The sequence below is a fragment of the Pantherophis guttatus genome, chromosome 8 (genome assembly GCF_059756535.1).
Source record: "Pantherophis guttatus breed Tessera chromosome 8, ASM5975653v1, whole genome shotgun sequence".
In the NCBI taxonomy this organism is placed as follows: domain Eukaryota; kingdom Metazoa; phylum Chordata; class Lepidosauria; order Squamata; family Colubridae; genus Pantherophis; species Pantherophis guttatus.
Window position 1 is genome coordinate 335,893 of NC_142070.1, and position 16,860 is coordinate 352,752.

The 16,860-nt window shown below is 61.2% G+C and overlaps 2 protein-coding genes across 5 annotated transcripts; one reads left to right on the forward strand and one right to left on the reverse strand.

Annotated features, from left to right (window-relative positions):
• Positions 1 to 6,587: 6,587 nt before the first annotated feature.
• Positions 6,588 to 12,985, forward strand: LOC117670712 (rho-related BTB domain-containing protein 2-like). 3 transcript variants are annotated; one of them, XM_034426079.3, is made up of 11 exons: positions 6,588 to 6,914; positions 7,030 to 7,206; positions 7,628 to 7,835; positions 7,931 to 8,034; positions 8,607 to 8,792; positions 8,989 to 9,905; positions 10,001 to 10,119; positions 10,789 to 10,939; positions 11,097 to 11,185; positions 11,622 to 11,727; positions 11,987 to 12,985. In XM_034426079.3, exons 3-11 carry the CDS (start codon positions 7,644 to 7,646, stop codon positions 12,163 to 12,165), a joined length of 2,043 nt encoding a protein of 680 aa, XP_034281970.2. In that variant the 5' UTR covers positions 6,588 to 6,914; positions 7,030 to 7,206; positions 7,628 to 7,643; the 3' UTR covers positions 12,166 to 12,985. The 3 variants fall into 3 exon arrangements, 2 of the variants coding, with proteins under 2 accessions (XP_034281970.2, XP_060538292.2); XM_060682309.2 differs by lacking the exons at positions 6,588 to 6,914; positions 7,030 to 7,206 and having other exon boundaries at positions 7,411 to 7,835; XR_015729266.1 differs by lacking the exons at positions 6,588 to 6,914; positions 7,030 to 7,206 and having other exon boundaries at positions 7,419 to 7,835; positions 11,102 to 11,185.
• A 309-nt stretch (positions 12,986 to 13,294) lies between these two features.
• On the reverse strand, positions 13,295 to 16,804 carry WDR54 (WD repeat domain 54). Of its 2 annotated transcripts, none has more exons than XM_034426082.3 (9): positions 16,544 to 16,804; positions 16,408 to 16,470; positions 16,251 to 16,317; positions 15,951 to 16,007; positions 15,553 to 15,635; positions 15,254 to 15,354; positions 14,801 to 14,963; positions 14,354 to 14,428; positions 13,295 to 14,004 (listed from the first exon to the last, which is right to left on the reverse strand). In XM_034426082.3, the coding sequence occupies exons 1-9, from the start codon at positions 16,763 to 16,765 to the stop codon at positions 13,873 to 13,875; spliced, it is 963 nt and encodes a 320-aa protein (XP_034281973.1). In that variant the 5' UTR covers positions 16,766 to 16,804; the 3' UTR covers positions 13,295 to 13,872. The 2 variants fall into 2 exon arrangements, with proteins under 2 accessions (XP_034281973.1, XP_034281972.1); XM_034426081.3 differs by having other exon boundaries at positions 15,553 to 15,680.
• Positions 16,805 to 16,860: the final 56 nt, after the last annotated feature.

A 16,860-nucleotide genomic window follows, 5' to 3' on the forward strand; every position in this document is an offset into this window, starting at 1 on the left:
CCTGGATCCAAACTTCTGCTGGCAAACACCCTTCCCCTCCTCGAGAGGAGAAGAGAGCCTCCTCCCCCGCCGCCAGAAGCGCCCGCTAATGTAGGACTGGGCCGGTCCCTGGGAGTGGCCCTTCCCAGCATGCCACACCTCTGTCCTGCCAGATCCAGGCTCCGCCTCCCTCGGTGCTGGGGGTCAGCTGGCACAGGCCATTGCCGCAGAGTCCATGAAAAGGGGCAGGGAGGGGGGCAGCTTTCTTTCTTTCCTTCCCTAGCTTGGAAGCGGCCCTTGCTGCTTCCACTTTCCCACCGGCAGGAGGAGAAGAGAAACCCGGAGGGAAAAGGCCTGGCCCCCCACCCCACCCCGGACGCCACGCGCGGGCCGCCAGCGCAGCGATTCCAGCCTGAGGAAACGGCGGGCGGGGTTGTCCGCCTCCTTGCAGCAATAACTCAGCCTGGAGGCGGCTCGGGCTCCTCAGCGGAGGGCGGGACTTGCTGCCCAGGCAGCCTCCCGTGGAGCCGGAGTCGGGGTCAGCCCTGCTTCTCTCGCCCCGGGCTCCCCAGCCTGGCCCGGGAGGCAGCGACGCTCTGGTGTTTCGGGGCAGCCTGCAGCGGCACTGCTACCCTCCGCGCTTCCCTACTGCCGGAGGCACAAACCCCGGGCCCTTTTTCGAGGTTGCTGGGTGGAGGCTGGGACGCCTCTGGGATGCGACTGGACGCTCCAGGAATTTGTGGGAGGCCCATGAACTTTGGAGGAAGAGGAAAAGCTGGTTAAAACATTTCTACCTCCGGTTGTTATGTTGAGAGTCAGGCAGCAGCAAAGAAGTTTGAGAAATTTTTTTCTGTCTGGTGCTAGCTGTCTATTTTCAGGGTCCATTAGAGAAACCTTGAGCTACACCCTCCCTTCCAGTCTGTGCCCTGCAGTCGGGCCTCTTCTGCAAAACTCATAATTCCCCAGGTGCTGGCTGGCTGGCTGGCTGGCTGGTGCAACCACCACATTGCAGAGGTCGAGGGAGGGCAGGAGAGCATGTGCGGAAGGTCAAACATTAGAGGCTGGCTGGGGCTCCAGCTCCACCAAAGCTGGGCTGCAGAAGGCCAGGAGAGCAAAGCCATTTTCTCTCTCTGGGTGAAGCTGTGCCAAAGCACAAAAGATTGGCAGATGGCTCTTTCCTTATTTATTTAGATTTCTATACAGTACAACTGCCCAACCTGCAAACAGCAACTCTGGGTGGCCTTAGATAGGATACACACGTGAGACACAAGACAGCAAGTGCATACTACACAACATTGCATAATAAGGCAACCACATATTCCACACACACCCCTTTCACATCAGACTCTGTCAAGTGCAGCATTTGTGACGCGTGAATGATTTCTGTGGAATTTGCAAGCCTGACTTTGTGTCTCCACCATCCTGCATGTGTTACCCCAGCCAATGCTTTGGGGCTTTGCTCTTACTTTTTTTTTCTTCTTTGAAAACTGAAGAAGCAAGTTCTTGGGTGAGAAGCAAAAGGCTTCCAAGGGAAAAAAACCAAGAAACTCCAGTTGCCTTTTGGGAAAAGCACCTTTGGTGGGAACCCACTCAGAAATAGAAGAACCCTCAGCCTGGTACAGCCACGAGCTCACTAGCCTGGTGGCCAAAAAAAGGGGTGGGTGGGCAGCTTACCCCTCCCTCCCTCCCCCCCCCCCGCCGTCTCTGGGGAACCTCAGCAGGAGAGGGCAAGAGCAGAGCTGCTAAGACAGAGCCAAAAGAAGGCAGGAAAAACCTCTTGGACTGGTTGAACCCTCCTGAGATTGCGAACACAGCAAGCTCTTGCTGGATAGTGGAGGTCTTCCAAAAGTCATTCTGAGGTTGGCCAGGGAAGACCAAAAGCTCTGATATCCTTTTGTCCTCGAGTCCTGATGCCAAACTTGCGTCTATTAATTCTTTTGCAGAGTTTGTGCCATTTGTGTAGCCTGTGATGGTGCTGTTGGCATAGATGTGGAGTCCAAGTTGACACCTGGGTTTGTTGTGGAGTCTGTCTCCATTAGCCTCTCTTCCTGTTCCCTGATGCTTAGGAAAAGCCCCCGCATGTTGGGTGGCTGCCTGAATGCAATGGGGAGGGCTTCTCACCCAAGGCCAGAGAAAGGGCAGTCTCATTATCCACGAGTCATTAATAAGGCATTCGAGTTGCGAGCTGTGGATGATGTTCTGTTGTTGCTACTATGGTCCGTCTCTTAATATGTCCATCCTGGGAATCGACCCGGTTCTATTGATTCATCTATCGATCATTTCGGTGGACAGTCAGTCTGCCTGGTTTAATTCCATCAGATGTGCATCTCTTGTCAGAACAAATGCTGTTGATGCCCAGAGCTGGGCTTGGTGGTGGTGTGCTCCAGCAGGAATGTGGAATGCAGGGTAACCTCTGGGGTTTTCTACACAACATGGGGTTGATGTGTCCGTCAGAAATAGATTTACAGTGATATCAAGGAAGTGGATTTGTTCTTAGGGAGGTCTAGACCTGTGTTTCTCAGCCTTGGGCAACTTCAAGGCATGCGGCCTTCAACTCCCAGAATTCTCCAGCCAGGTTCCACATGTCTTGAAGTTGCCAATGTTGAGAAACACAGGTCCAGATTGAAGTTGATGAGGGTGGTGGAATCTGTTGACGTCGTAATGGAATTTGGAAAGAAATTCATTTCCCAGGCTTCCATGGCTAATGAAAATGTCATCAATGAAGGAGCAGCTCCAGGGAGTAAGAGTTAAGAAGTTTTTGTTCTAGCCTGACCATGAAGATGTTGATGTACTTAGGAGCCATCGAAGAGGCTGTGCCACTGAGTTGCAGCAACATTTTATCTCCAAAGGTAAAATAGTTCTGGGTTCGTATACGGTCAGAGAGTCCGGTGGGCAGGCAGCCCATTTCAGGGTCAGTCATGACGTTCTTGATGGCTCAAAGCCATTTCTGTGGAAGATGTTCCTCAGCATCCATCCATGGTGGCCAAACGGATGTTAGGAGGGCGCCCATGGAGTTCAGCCTCCTTTGGTGCCCAAAGGCAGCTGGGAATGCAGGGGAAGGCAGACTCCCCACCCTTCCCCCACTAAGCTCAGAGGCCTCCTGGAGGAAGTGGAAGAGGAAGGGGGGTGGGCTAAAACAATCTGCCTTGCAAGTTTTTAGTATTATAACTGATCTTAATAATTTTAGCCTTCTGCTGGAGTTCACATCTAGTGCTCTTCTACTAGTCATAGATTTAATAAATATGTTCAGAGAAATAATGAAAAAATATTAAAAAGCAAGGCCATGCAAAAACCCCATTCAGCAGAAGCAGAGGGAAACCTGCAATGCCCCCAGTGCTGACTCAGCTGGCAGAACTGGATTTGCTTCCCCAGCTGAAATCCATCTTCCACCAGCCATGCAGATCTTGTTCTTTTTCAGAAGCGCCCTAAACTTGTACTTATAAGAAGCCCACTGAAGAAAAGGATGAAAATCACCAGCCGGGCATTACTTGGGCAGAGCCGCTGCAGAACAGGGGCAGGCCAACCAAATTTGGATCCCAAAGGAGCCATGAAGAGTGCCAGGCTGGATTCATAGCAAAAAAACTGCTAGCCTAAGCAGGAGAGCAGCTGTCGATTTCAGAGGGCTGCAGGGCGGGGGTGGGGGGCCAAATGAGGGCAAGTGGAGGAAGGCCTAGGAACTGCACCCCAGTTGACCCCATGGACAGAGGGCAGGCCTTGTCCCTCCCTGCCTCACATGGCTGGCTGGATCGCCCTCCCCGTTGGCAGCCCGTTAGCCAGGCCTTCTCCACCTGAAGCCCCCCCACCCCGCTCTTCATCTGCCCTTGTCAGCACAAAACCAGGCTCTCCCCACTGCCAGCTTCTCTGCCTGATGCTGCTCCAGGTCTCTGCCAACCTGAGTATGCCAGTCACCCTAGGGAAGCCTTGGGGAGCTCCTCTGGCTTCACTGACCACCATGTGTCCCCTCCAACCATCCAGACCCCATAGTAGAGGGTCAGGTGTCAAGACGCTGCTTGGCCACCTCTAGGCTGGACTTGCTGCCCCTCCTCCTCCTCCTCCCTCCCCTGGGTGGGATGCCCACTTGGCTTGGCATCACCCAAGTTAAAATTAGGGGAGAGAGAAGCACCGAAGAACTTGCCCTGGCCACGCAACCGGCTGAGCTCTGCAAACTGAAACCGACCAGGCAGTCCCATCTCTGACCAGAGTGGGCACCGAAAGCCACAGATCCAGGGAAATCCAGAGGCAAAAGCAACCCAACTTCCCTCCTCCTCTGGTCAGGACAACAGGGCTGCCCGTTTCAGAATGCAGTAGAAGAGCATCAATGCCAGCTCTTTCCTGCAGAAAACACCAAGGTGTAAGGAACAAATGAAGCAAAACCTGAAGGAGGGCAGCAGGTCCCAGAAGAAACGTGGCTGCAGTGGGGGAGAGTAAGGGGAACCACAAACTCCTGGCAATCTGAGGCAGCTTCACCCACAGACCGGGGACGATGGCAAAGTTATGATGAGGGAAAGGCCCTTGTCTGGGCCCGACTGCCTTGCGGCCAAACACAGGTGGCGATCTGGTTTAGGACGAGTTGCTTTATACATCTCATCCCTGTAGAGAGCGAAGAGCCCGGAAAGAGTGCAGAGAAGAACAGCTAAAATGATTGGGGGGCTGGAGGCTAAAACATATGAAGAACGGTTGCAGGAACCACCAGAAGGCACGACAAGAAACAACGGGGGAAAACTAATCAAGGGGAGAAGCTAGAACTAAGGAGAAATTTCTTAACAGAGAGGACAATTAACCAGTGGAACAACTTGCCACCAGAAGTTGTGGGTGCTCCATCACTGGAGGTTTTTAAGAAGAGACTGGACATCCACTTGTCTGGAATGGTCCAGGGTCTCCTGCTCGAGCAGGACTAGAAGACCTCTATAGTCCCTTCCAATTCTTATTCTGTATTCTAAAGGCCCAGTGCAGGCAAGAGAAATGAAGCAATTGCTACAGGCAGTGGAGGCCATTAACCTCATCCTGTTGCCTTGGACAGAGCACTCTCTGCTTCCCCCTTGGCTCACCCCTCCCCAGGGAGACAGGCCTCTCCGATGGGCCCCCCTGAGCACGTGAGGGACCCAGTGGGGTTCCAGAGGGAGCCAGGGGGGCTTGCTGGAATAGGTGGAAGGGCTGGGGTCTTGGGACTCCTATGTGGCCTCTCGGCTGCCGATCCGGGGTGCATCTAGGCTTACTGATGGGCTCCAGGAGAGGAGGACGGCCCCGCAGAGACCCCGGGCGCCACTGGAGAAAAACTCAAAGCAGTTCTGACTGGACACAGCCCAGCCTGGTGGCAAGGAGGGTGGCAGAACTTCTTTGTCCTCTTCGCATCTGTTGAGATCTGCCAGCTGGAGATCCTGTCGGGCTGCTAGGCAAGGAAAGTGGCAGGTAGACGCAGAGCCTCAAAATATCCCACCCCAAACTCTCACCCGACCCTTCCCAGAGAACAAGGGGGGCTGCCATGACGAGAAGGTGTCCTCGATGGCCAAGGAGGGGTCACTCCCTCCCTTTGGGCCACAGGGCTTCTCTTGACCACAGACCTTTAGCTGCTTGCCCATCTTGCGATCAACGCTGGGGCAACACCGTAGCACCACATATGAAGGAGGAGGAGACAAGAAAAAAGATCAAAGGGAAAGGCCACCCTGCAGAATCTAAATCAACCACACCGACCTCCAGGTGGGCCCCATTAACTTTCCAATGCCAAGGCAAGAACCCAGTTCTTAAAGCCTTCCGAAGGACGGAAGGGCATCAAACGCTCCCAGGTGGGCCAGAAATGCCCACCCTGAACAAAGAAGAGATGCCCCACGCACTCTGGGCTGGGGGAAAAGCAAGTGGTTTTCAAAGCAAACAGAGGAAAACCAAAACTAGTGGACAGTAATCCAGCTGGGCTGGCTGGGGGTCTACATGGAACCAAAGCAAGCCAGAAGGTAAGACAGGTGGGAGTGGGGGGGGTGGCTCCTCAGCCGCAGCTGCTCCCTGGGACCTCCCTGGCCAGCCAGGGGCCTTGGCTTGGAGCTGCCTCTCGGCCGCAGGGAAGGGCCCTGGGTGAGGTTGCCAGAGAGGCCTCCAGAAGGCTGGCAGAACTGGGGAGCAGCGGAAGGACTGGAAAGCCTGGATCTGGGGAGGCCCTGGGGACCCCTCCTCCCAACCTCCAGGCCGCTCCTGCTGGGCTCGGTTTGGGTGCCTGGCTGTTTTGGCTTGGAGGTTGAAAAGCCACACGGGACCTTTGTGGAGGGGGATTCCCAGCAATCCCTTGCTCTTAATTCAAGAAGCCCTCCTGTGCACCTCGGCCGTCTCAAAACCCCCGCCCCTCGGCTCGCTGCTTTTCAGGTTTTGGTGGCTTGTCAGAAACCCTGGGGAAACTCGTGTTGGGGGACGCCCTCCAAGAACCCCCAATGCTGCCTCCACCGAGCCCAGCAGTCCGATCTCCCCACCGGCTAGCCAACTGTGCAGGGCTCTGGGGGGACCCCGACCGCCCCCAGTCAAAATCGCGGAGGCGCCGGGCGCCCACGGGCTCCAAGGCCGAGTCCCCCCCCTGCCCCGCTCCCGCTCCAAGAGCGCTCAAATCCACGGCCGGGCTCTGACCCAGAGCCGCAGAGCTCAGCAAGCGGCCCCGGGGAAGGAAGCGGAACTGCTCGGCGGGTTCCGCGGTTGCGCCTCCTCTCCGGGCCAGAGCAGGAGACGCCAAAATCGCGCCGTTCCTCCCGGCTTCCCGACGGTGAAAAGCCCCGTGTCCGCGCCCCGCCCGCCGGCCCTGCGCCCCGCCCGTCGGAAGGCCCGCCCGGAGGGGTCGGCCGCAGCGCTGCCTCCGCCCCGAGAGACCAGGAGCGCCGCTAAGTGGAAGCCGAGGGGCCGCGTCGGAGCCAGCGGGGCGGAGAGCCCGGTGGCCGGGGCCGGACGGGGCCGCAGCGAAGGTGAAGGGGCGCGGGGCGGACGGTCGCACTGGGGGCGCAGCGGCTCCGCGGGGACCGCGCGGGGGTTGAGCCGCTCGGCGGGGCCCTGAAGGCGGCGCTCTCCCCTCCGTTGTAGCGGCGCTCGAGTGGCATGAGGCCGAGGGGCCGCCTGGGCGCTCTCTGCCGGCCGGGCTTTGGCGGGGAAGAGCTGCGGACGAGCGGCGTGCCCAAGACCATGTGCAGAGCGCCCTCCGGCCGACGCACCCGCCCTTCTCCCGCGGCGCGCCTGCAAAGCGCTCCGGCCCCGAACAAGGTACCCTCCGGCCGGGCTGTTTGCGCGGCCCCTCCCAGCCCCGCCCCGCCCGCGGGGGCCCGTCACGTGGGGGGCGGTTCGGGGGCGGGGCCCGTGGCGCTGCGCCCCCCGCCGCCTCCTTTGTTCGGACGGAGGGGGCGCGGCCGGGCGCCGATTGGCGGGGCGGCGCCGCGGGGCAGCCGGGCGGGAGGCGGCGATGGGCGCGGCGGCGGGGCACCGGGCGCGGGGGGCGCGGCGGCGGCGGCCGGCCGAGAGGCTCGGGGAGGCGATGGGATGCGGCGGCCGGGATGCCGGCGCCCCCCGGGGCGGGGAAGGGTCTCGGCCGCCTCCCCGGGCCCCGTAAAGGGCGGGCCCGGCCAGTAGCGGCGGGGGAGCGTCCCGGCCGCGCCCTCCCCGGCCTGAGCCAGGCCTTCCCCCTCAGCGACGGCGGCGCCCCCATGGATATTGACCTGGACTACGAGCGCCCCAACGTCGAGACCATCAAGTGCGTGGTGGTGGGCGACAACGCGGTGGGCAAGACGCGGCTCATCTGCGCGCGGGCCTGCAACGCCACGCTCACCCAGTACCAGCTGCTGGCCACGCACGTGCCCACCGTCTGGGCCATCGACCAGTACCGCGTGTGCCAGGAGGTGAGCCCCGGCCGGCGGAGGGAGGGCGGAGGGCGGGAGGGCGGGCGGGCGGGGGGCTTCCCCGCCCCGCCGCCTGACGCCTCGGCCCTCCCCAGGTGCTGGAGCGCTCCCGCGACGTGGTGGACGAGGTCAGCATCTCCCTGCGCCTCTGGGACACCTTCGGGGACCACCACAAGGATCGGCGGTTCGCCTACGGCAGGTGAGGGTCCTCCTTCGCAGCCCCGGGCGCCCCTCCCGCCGAAAAGGTCCGCTTCCCGATGGCCCCGTCCGGCGCGGGGCGGTTGCTGGGAGGCAGCAAGGCAGCTGTCCGGAGGGACTGCCCAGGCCCTTCAGCACCCCAGTCCTCTGGCCTGCCTGGAGAGAGCCTGCTGGCTGCAGCAGTCTAGGTGGTTTCCCGTCCCTTCTGGGGGACGGTGTGGGGGGGTCTCTGTTGCTCCTGGCCTCCCCAGGGAAGGATGTGCCGGAGGGACTTAGCTGCAGGAATCCCTCCATTCTCCAGTGTTGGGGAGGGGGGCGGTCACAAGTGGCCTATGCAGCCCCTGAGTGGGAGGGGGCTGCACAGGTGGGGCTCAGGAAAGAAGAAGAGTCTGGGGCACTGGTGGGGCTGGGGAGGAGTAGAGCCAGCCCTCCATCTTGGCCTTGGCCTGCCCTTCTTTGCGGCCCCTGCCTCTCTCCCTCAAGGGCTGGTAGACTCAGTGCCACCTCTGACACTGGGGGAGGATGTCATCCGCCTGATGCCGTCTCCCCCACTCCCCATCTTTTTCTTGACAGATCCGATGTGGTGGTGCTCTGCTTCTCCTTGGCCAACCCCAACTCGCTGCGGCATGTGAAGACCATGTGGTACCCAGAAATCAAGCACTTCTGCCCGCGTACCCCCATCGTGCTGGTGGGCTGCCAGCTGGACCTGCGCTATGCAGACCTTGAGGCAGTGAACCGGGCGCGCCGTCCCTTGGCCAAGTAGGGCCCCGTCCCGCCGTCTGAGGCCACTCATTCTGGGGGGGCTGGCAGGTGTGGTCAGCCCCCCATCCTAGATTGGTTCCTGCCTGTTCCTAGGGGGGGCCTCCACTCTCTGCCACAGTTGGGTTAGTCTGCCCTTACAGGAGCCTTCCCGGCCATTCCTTGCTAATTGGCATACACTCCTGCTTTATTTCAGACCCATTAAACCTTCAGACATCCTGCCCCCTGAGTGCGGGCATGAGGTAGCCAAGGAACTGGGCATCCCATACTATGAGACGAGTGTCGTGGCCCAATTTGGCATCAAGGACGTCTTCGACAATGCAATTCGGGCTGCCCTCATCTCCCGCCGCCATCTCCAGTTCTGGAAATCTCACCTGAAGAAGACACAGCGGCCACTGCTGCAGGCCCCCTTCCTGCCACCCAAGCCTCTCCCGCCTATCATCCACATCCCTGAGCCAGCTGCTGGGGAAGGCCGGGGACCCGGCGCTCTCTTCCACGAACCCCTTTGTGCCGATGTGGTCTTCCGCTTACCAGGAGGCCACCAGCTCTTTGCACACAGAGTCTACCTGGCCACAGCCTGCTCCCGATTCTACGACCTCTTCACGCTGGACTTGGGGGATGAGCCGGCTGGTGGGAAGGAGCCCGCCGGGCGGACAAAGAGCTTGGATGCAGCAGATCAGGGATGCCTGGCCACAGCCACGCGGGCTGTGCCACTGCGGCCCTCTCAGAGTGACGAGCCACTGTGCACCGCTCGGATGCCTCGTCCGGTCTCTGGCTGGGGCCGGGGCATTGTTGATGTGCAGCGGGAGATGGTGCGGGATCCCGTCACGCAGCAGGAGAAGCCGATGACAGCCGTGTACCTGGATGAACCAGTGCAGGAGGGCCCTTTCAAGGTGGTGCTGGAGTACCTGTACACTGGGTGCCTGGATCAGTCCCAGGCCAGCCTCATGCAGGTGGCTGCCATGGCTGAGCTGCTGGAGGTCTTCGACTTGCGCATGATGGTGGCCAACGTCCTCAACAAGGAGAGCTTCATGAACTGCGAGATCACCAAGGCCTTCCATGTGCGCCGGGCCAACCGGATCAAGGAGTGCCTGAGCAAAGGCTCCTTCGCAGGTAGCAGAGAGGAGCAGGGAGGCTGGAGAGCAGCTCCCATAGGTAGCCCCCTCCCCAGGACTGATCTCCCGTCTGTGTCCCCCCCTCCCCTGCAGATGTGGTGTTCCTGGTTGATGATGGCTCGGTGCCAGCGCACAAGCCCCTTCTGCTCGCAGGCTGTGACTTCATGGTGGCCATGTTTGGGGGCACCTTCCGGGAGAGCTGTGCTGCTGAGGTGAGGCGGGTAGCCCTGCTGCCACCTTATAAGGGAGGAAGGACTCCCCCTGCTACGGTTGGGGGGCAGCCTCAGCTGCTGTGCATGTGCTGTTGGGGGGCTCCTGGGGGGGGTGTCAACGGTCTCTCCTAGGTGCGAGGAGTGTCTTCCCTGCCTGGGTGCATGGAAGCCCCAGCTTGGCCCCTAGAGACCCCTGTCATGCGGTAGGGATAAGGGGGCTCCAAGGTGGCATGGGACCACAGGGCCTTCCCCTCCCTCTTTCTTGGGGGTAATTGAAAAAGATGACTGGCCAGAGCTTGCCTGCCTGTGAGGCTTCCTAGCTTGGTTCTCGGCTTGACAGCTGACCCTGTTGGCCAGGCCCAGTGTCCGGCAGAGGAGCAGGAAGGGCCCTGGTACCGCCCCTGGTTTCTGGGACAGCCAGCCAGCCTCACCATTCCTCCCCCCAAACACTGTGGGACCTCTGGAAAAAGGGTCAGGGGACAAGGCCAACCTCCTCCCCCGATCTGCCAACTTCCTCTTCAGCACTGCCTCCCTCCCCCGCACTTGCTGGGGACCATGGAGCCTGCAGTTTTGTGCTTCAAGAGGAATTCCTCCCGCATTGCCAGGAGCAGCTCCTGGAGGCGAAGGGTGGGCAGAACCCTCCCTGAGCTCCCACTCTGCCATCCCCAGGTCTCCCTGCCAGGCACCAACTGTGCCTGCCTTCGGGCTGTGCTGGAGTTCCTGTACACGGAGCTCTTTGTGCCCAGCCCAGACCTGGACGCCATGGAGTTGCTGGTGCTCACCAACCGCCTCTGCCTGACCCGCCTGCAGGCCCTGACCGGTGAGTCGCTGTGGGGCTCCCCTCTGGGAGGCCACAAGCCTTCCGGGCACCAAGGGTGGCACAGCAGCTGCCAACCACGGGCAGGGAAGCGGGTGATCCACGGGGTTGCAAGAAAGACCGCTCCGCCCTGAATGGCATCTCTTCCTCTCCTTCCCAGAGCAGTATGCAGTGGATGAGCTGGTGCGTGCCAGCCTTCAGCAGGTGGAAATCGATGCCCAGGTGATCCTCTACCTGGAAATGACACAGGTATGGTGCAACCTCACCAGACCGGCTGCTGCCTTAGCCCTGGCAGGAAACCTGAGTGGAGGAGAGGCTTCCTGCAAGTTTAGATGTTTAAGTTTTAGATTTTTTAATCCCACCTTTATTATTTGTATTAAAAGTTCAAGGGGCGAACAAGTGAAGAGTCCTTCCTCTTCCTCTTTTTCTCACAATAATCCTGTGAGGTGGGTTGAGCTGAGAGAGTGAGTGACTGGCCCAAAGTCCCCCAACCCGGCTTTCGTGCCTAAGGTGGGACTAGAACTCACCATCGCCCAGTGTCTAGCCCGATGCCTTTGCCACAAGTCAAAAGTAGGCCAGATCCCCACCCCCACCCCCTGGTCCAGTGACTTTTGGGGCTATGAATTTCCCCAGGCAGGGAGGTGGCATCAGGGCTTGGGCGGCCTGACCATGCTCCTCCCTGCAGTTCCATAATGCTCTCCAGCTGGCCGCCTGGTGCCTTCACTACATCTGCACCAACTACAACAGTGTTTGCCGCCGGTTCCCCCGTGAGATGAAGGCCCTGTCTCCCGGTAAGCCTGCAGTCAAAGGGAGGGAGCAGCTCCGGGGACCTGTTGCCACCCGCTCACTTGGGTGCCTCCTTGCTTCCACCTGCTTTCTGCCTCCCTCGGCCCAGATCCATCCCGGTCTGCACGCCAGGGAGGAACTGGGGCGGGGTGGGGGGCTGCCTTAAGGGCGGCCCGGCTCCCGTCCTCAGGGTTTGCATTTCAGGCCCTCCCCTTGAGCAGCAGCAGCAGCAGCTGACGCCTGCCGGGCCTGGCTTCTCCCCAGAGAACAGGGCCCACTTCGAGAGCCACCGCTGGCCCCCCATCTGGTACCTGAAGGAGGAGGACCGCTACCTGCGCATGCAGAAGGAGCGGGCACAGGAGGAGGAGGAGGCCCTCCGCAAGCAGCATCCGCGCAGCAAGTGGTGCTTCTGGCGCCCCCACCAGCCCAGCCATGTCTCCTGAGCAGGGTCCCACCCACCGGGGGGAGGGAGGGGGCTGCCCTACTGCTGGTGCCTTTGCTGGGGAGAGGCGCCTCTGCCTTGTCTACTAGCTGCCTCTCCACCCACAGCTCTGTGCCTCTTGCCGCGGCTGCCATGCCTTTACCTGGGGGGTGGGCAGGGGCCCAGCATCGGTTGCTACCTCTGACCTTGGCAGTATTCGGGGGGCGGGGGGGGGGAGTGGACGTACAGGTGATGGAGGAAAAAGAGGGGGGTTTGTGGTGTGTCTACGTGCTGTGGAAGGGGATTGGTGGGAGGATTTTGGGAGGCGGGGGGGTGCATGAGCAGAGGAGCTAGAGCCCCTTAGTTGGGGTGGGCACTAGCTGTAGAAAGGGCTCCCTCTTCCTTGTCCGTGAGAAGGGGGCAATGCAGAGAGGCTTTGAGGCTGCGCCTCGAGCACCAGGCAGCCTCTGCCCAGAATTGGCCTTTCCTTGGGGTGGGAGCATCTGCTCTTCCTTCTTGCCCCTCCTGCCTGGTGCATTAAGGGAAATTGCTGCCAATAATTTTAGCAAAGGGGGGGGGGGAGAGCCTGCAGAGCTGCAGTTTTTAAACCTTTTTCACTTTTTTCTACCATTTTTTTCGCAACATGTAAGCCAAGCACAAACTGACTTGGGGGGTGGGCCAATGTGACCTTCCCACCCCGGACCGAAGGGCTTTGATGCCCCTAGGCCCCTCGTGGCCTGCGTGCATCTGCATAACCACTGTGAGCTGGGCTAGCCCCCATTTCTTATACATTTTGCTGTTGGGCTGTTTGGAATCTTTAATAAAGAGCCTTTTGTATTGTGCATCCCGGAGTCTGCCAATACCTCTCCTGGGACGGGGGTGGGGGCACCTCCCTGGCCTGTGGAGGACATGGGGGGGTGGTGGTGACAGTGCTGCTTGGTTCCATAATTTAGAGGCCTCGGGGCAAACGAGCCACCCTGTGTTTCTGCTGCTCTCCGTGGGCCACACCCCACAACTGGGGGCAGGATGGTGGGTTTGGGTTAGGGTTCCTAACTGGCAACCTAGAAGGATCAGGAGGTGATCAGCTCCGCAGGCACTCCCGCCGCATGCAGGAAATCGCTTTTAAAAAAAGGCAACAGCACCAGACGTTCTATCTTGTCAGCCAAACATAACTAGATTTATTCATCAGGAAAAGAGGCAATTTGGCTGCTTGCTCTGAAACGCTAAAAAAGCAACCGAGCTATGTGGAGCCTAAACAAACCCAGGCAGGGCAGGAGGACCTTCTGGCCAAGATCCGCAAAGCCACCCCAGGTTGTTCTGGGACTGCACTGGCATTTCCCCAAGGAAGGACTCTGCTGCAGAACCCGGCCGAGCTGCCCCTCAGCCCTGGAGGTGCGAGACAGTCGGCCTGCAGAGATGAACCGGTGGAAACAAGGCGCCAGCTGGCTCTCCTCTCAGCCGAGGAAGGACCGGATGGGCCTCCCTGCTTCAAACTCCATTGCGGGTGGGATTCTCCCTGGCAGAGGGGGCACCCTGAGCTATTGGGCCAAAGGAGACGCCTTGGCACCGGATGTGCCAGGAACCCCAGGGAAAGCCTGCTTGGCCCAAAAGAATGAAGAGCTTTTGGGGGCGGCATTTTCAGATGGGGGGGTGAGGGGTGAGGCAGGAGCTCCCTTCATGTGCCTTCTGGCCAAGCTGGCTTCATCACAACTGCTTTCCACCCGAAGGGCTACACCTGGTGGTACAGGATGATCTCGTTCAGCTCGAAGCCCGTGATGGCGAAGGCAGTGCCCTCTGGGTTACAGAAGCGGGCACCACAAATCTGGGTATCGGTCACACACTCTGTATGGCAATGCTCGATCTGAGGGAAACAGGTGGGTCCCTTTCAGACATTCCTGCCCCCCCCCTCCCCGAGCGCCATTGCACTGGGAAGCCCGGAGTGGCCTGACCGGAGGGAATCTGTCCCGAGGCTCCCATGCAGAATCACTGCCGGGTCTCCCCGGGGTGACCCCCAGGCCCAGAGACCTTCAGCCAGCATTCTTGGTCCCAGCCAGGCCTGGGGCAAGGTGGGGCCGTTCCAGCTTGGTAAGGGGACCACCAAGCTTTTCCTGGAGAGTGAAGCAAGAGGAGCTGCCTAGGAATGCAGAAACACCCTCTGAAAGACGGGCATTTTCCACCCCCTCAACCGAATGGCCCTTGGGCTCACTCACCTCCAGGCTCTCTGTGTCCGCACTGTGGCTCAGTCCCCAGACCCGCACAAAGGAGTCCTCAGCGGCGGACAGCAGCTGGGCAGAAGAAAGACACAGACAAGGTCTCAACGGAGGAGGGGGAGATTCTGGCTTTGCAGCCCTGGATTGGAGACCCTTCCCACAGGAGGCGACCCTTCCGGGAGTGTCAAAGCTGCCAGAAGGGGTCCTAGCTGGGCCAAGTGCACCCAGGCAGGCTGTGATTGTGCTGACCTGCACATAAGCATTTGCCCATGGGGTGAAGCACCTCCACCAGCTCTGCAGAGCCTGCCTGCCACCTGTGCCAAAGAGCCCAGGTGTGAGCGTGCAGCAGCTGAGGCACAGTCATGCCTTGAAGGTTGGGGTCAAGACCAAGGGAAGCTGACCAGTGCCAAACTCTGGCTTGCCCCTCCCCCATGGCGACGGGCTCACCTTCCCTGAGAGCGGGGCCAGGTCCAGGGCGTAGATCCAGCGGGCGTGAGCACTGACTTGGGCTCTCAGGGTCCCATGCGCCGCTTCATACAGGCGAATCTGCCCATTCCCATAGCCGGCTGCAATGACCCCATTCCACAGCTTCACGGAGGAGCAGGTGCAGCTGGGGCGTGAAGGGGAGGGATCAGGCCCTGCTGGAGCTCAGAGGCAGACGGAGGGCAATGTCCCACAACCTTCAGCGGACTGAGCAAAACCCGCAGCGAGGGGGTGTGTGGGGGATGTCGCTGCCTCACCTTTGCAGCCCAGAGCATGGCCGGTTTCCCTGCGAGGAGAGGGGGGTTCGCCTTCCACCCCGTTCCGAGCAGCCACCCTGAGCGCCACATAGCAACCTGGCCTTGTTGCCGCGCAGAACTTCCACCTGCCCACCCCTTGCCCCTCCCCCCCGGTCCGTACTCAGAAGCCGGGATTTTGGTGATCAGCCTGAAGGTCTCTCCAGAGCCCCAAACGCACAACGCTCCAGAGTCGTCCGCCGTCACCAGATCCGCAGCTCCCTCCTGCAGCAGGGGAAAGACAGGACTGCCGTTGCAGGCCCTGGGCATGCGGTCTCTTGAAAGCTGGCCTGAACAGCTGCCTGGTGGACCAGACAGCCACACGAGGGGGGGGGGGGGCTAAAGGGCTGAGTGCTGCTACCCCCCCCCCCAGGCTCAGAGGAGGCAGCCCAGAGTGAGTCTATGGGCTCAGCCTGGCCTTACCGGCTGCTCACAGAGCTCTGCGCCAATGTCAGTGATGGGGCTGTTGTGCTGCTCAAGGACTTCGCTCAGCGTGATGTTGGTGCCTTTGGCGGGGACGTCAAAGACGAGGACTGAACCGGTGGATGTCCCTACAAGGGGGATGGGGATCAGGCTGCCCCTCCCCGTCTCTACAGAGGCACCAGCAGGCTCACCCTGCGCAATGAGGGATCCTCCTGGCCACATGCCCCCCACGTGCCACTTTCAAGGAGTTCCTCGGGGGCTGGCATCAGCCGTGGACCCCAACCAGCCTCGCCAGACGGCTGCAGCCTGAACCCTCCTTTTCTGGCCCTTGCACAACTAGGCTGTGCCCCCCCCTCCCAGCCACGTCCAGGGGCCCCTCCGGTCCCTGCCTTGCTCACCTACACACACAAAGTGCAGTCCTGTCCCTGCAATCCCCCGGGCAAACAGCAGCATCCCTGGGGGGCAGAAGGCGGAGATGAGCGGGCAGGGAGAAAGCGCCCCCCCCAGCCCCCTCTGCTCCCACCGAAGCTTCCTTCGGACAGCTGCAGGGCCCAGGGAGGCCCCCGGGGAGCAGCACCCCAGGGATTCCGAGGGGCCGCACCCGGGCGCCGCTTCTGGGGCGTGCACGGCCAGCGGGGGGTGTCCCGGGGGCTCCGTGCTTGGGCGGGGCCGGCGCCCCCCGACCCCGGGGAGGGTACCTGCCGAGGCCTCCATGCCGTCCAGCGCGTGCCAATAGACCATGGCGGAGCCGTCGGGCTCGTACATCTGCCGGGAGAGGCGGAGGGGCCGGTTGGGCGCAGGTCTCCCCCCTCCCGCTCCCTCGCCCCCCCCTCCCCCCCTCCCGCCGGGGCTCACCTGGATGCCCTTCCACGAGGCCAGCACCAGCAGCGTCCGCGAGGGCAGCGCGCACCAGGCCGCCTGCAAGAGGGCAGCGTTTCTAGCGGGGGCCCCCCTCTCCCGGCCCCCCCGCCCCCCCCGGCCCCCTGCCGACCTGCGTGACGATGGGGGGCCCGAGGCCGCCCTCGCGGGCCTGCAGCTGGCGGTGCGCGCAGCCCGGCCCGTCCGCCGCGACGCTGAGCAGCCCGACCGAGGCGCCGTGCACGCTGGCGAAGTAGGTGAGCCGCTTGGCGGGCAGCGGCAGGACGGCCAGGTTGTTGTAGAGCGCCAGGCTGCTCCCGCGCAGCGCCAGGCCCCGCTCCCGCCGGTACATCATCGCCGCCGCCGGCCCGGACGACGCGCAGGCGCGGAGGGGCGGGGCGGGGCGGGGCGGCCGTTGCCGGGGACGCGCGCGGGAGGGGCGGTTGCCCG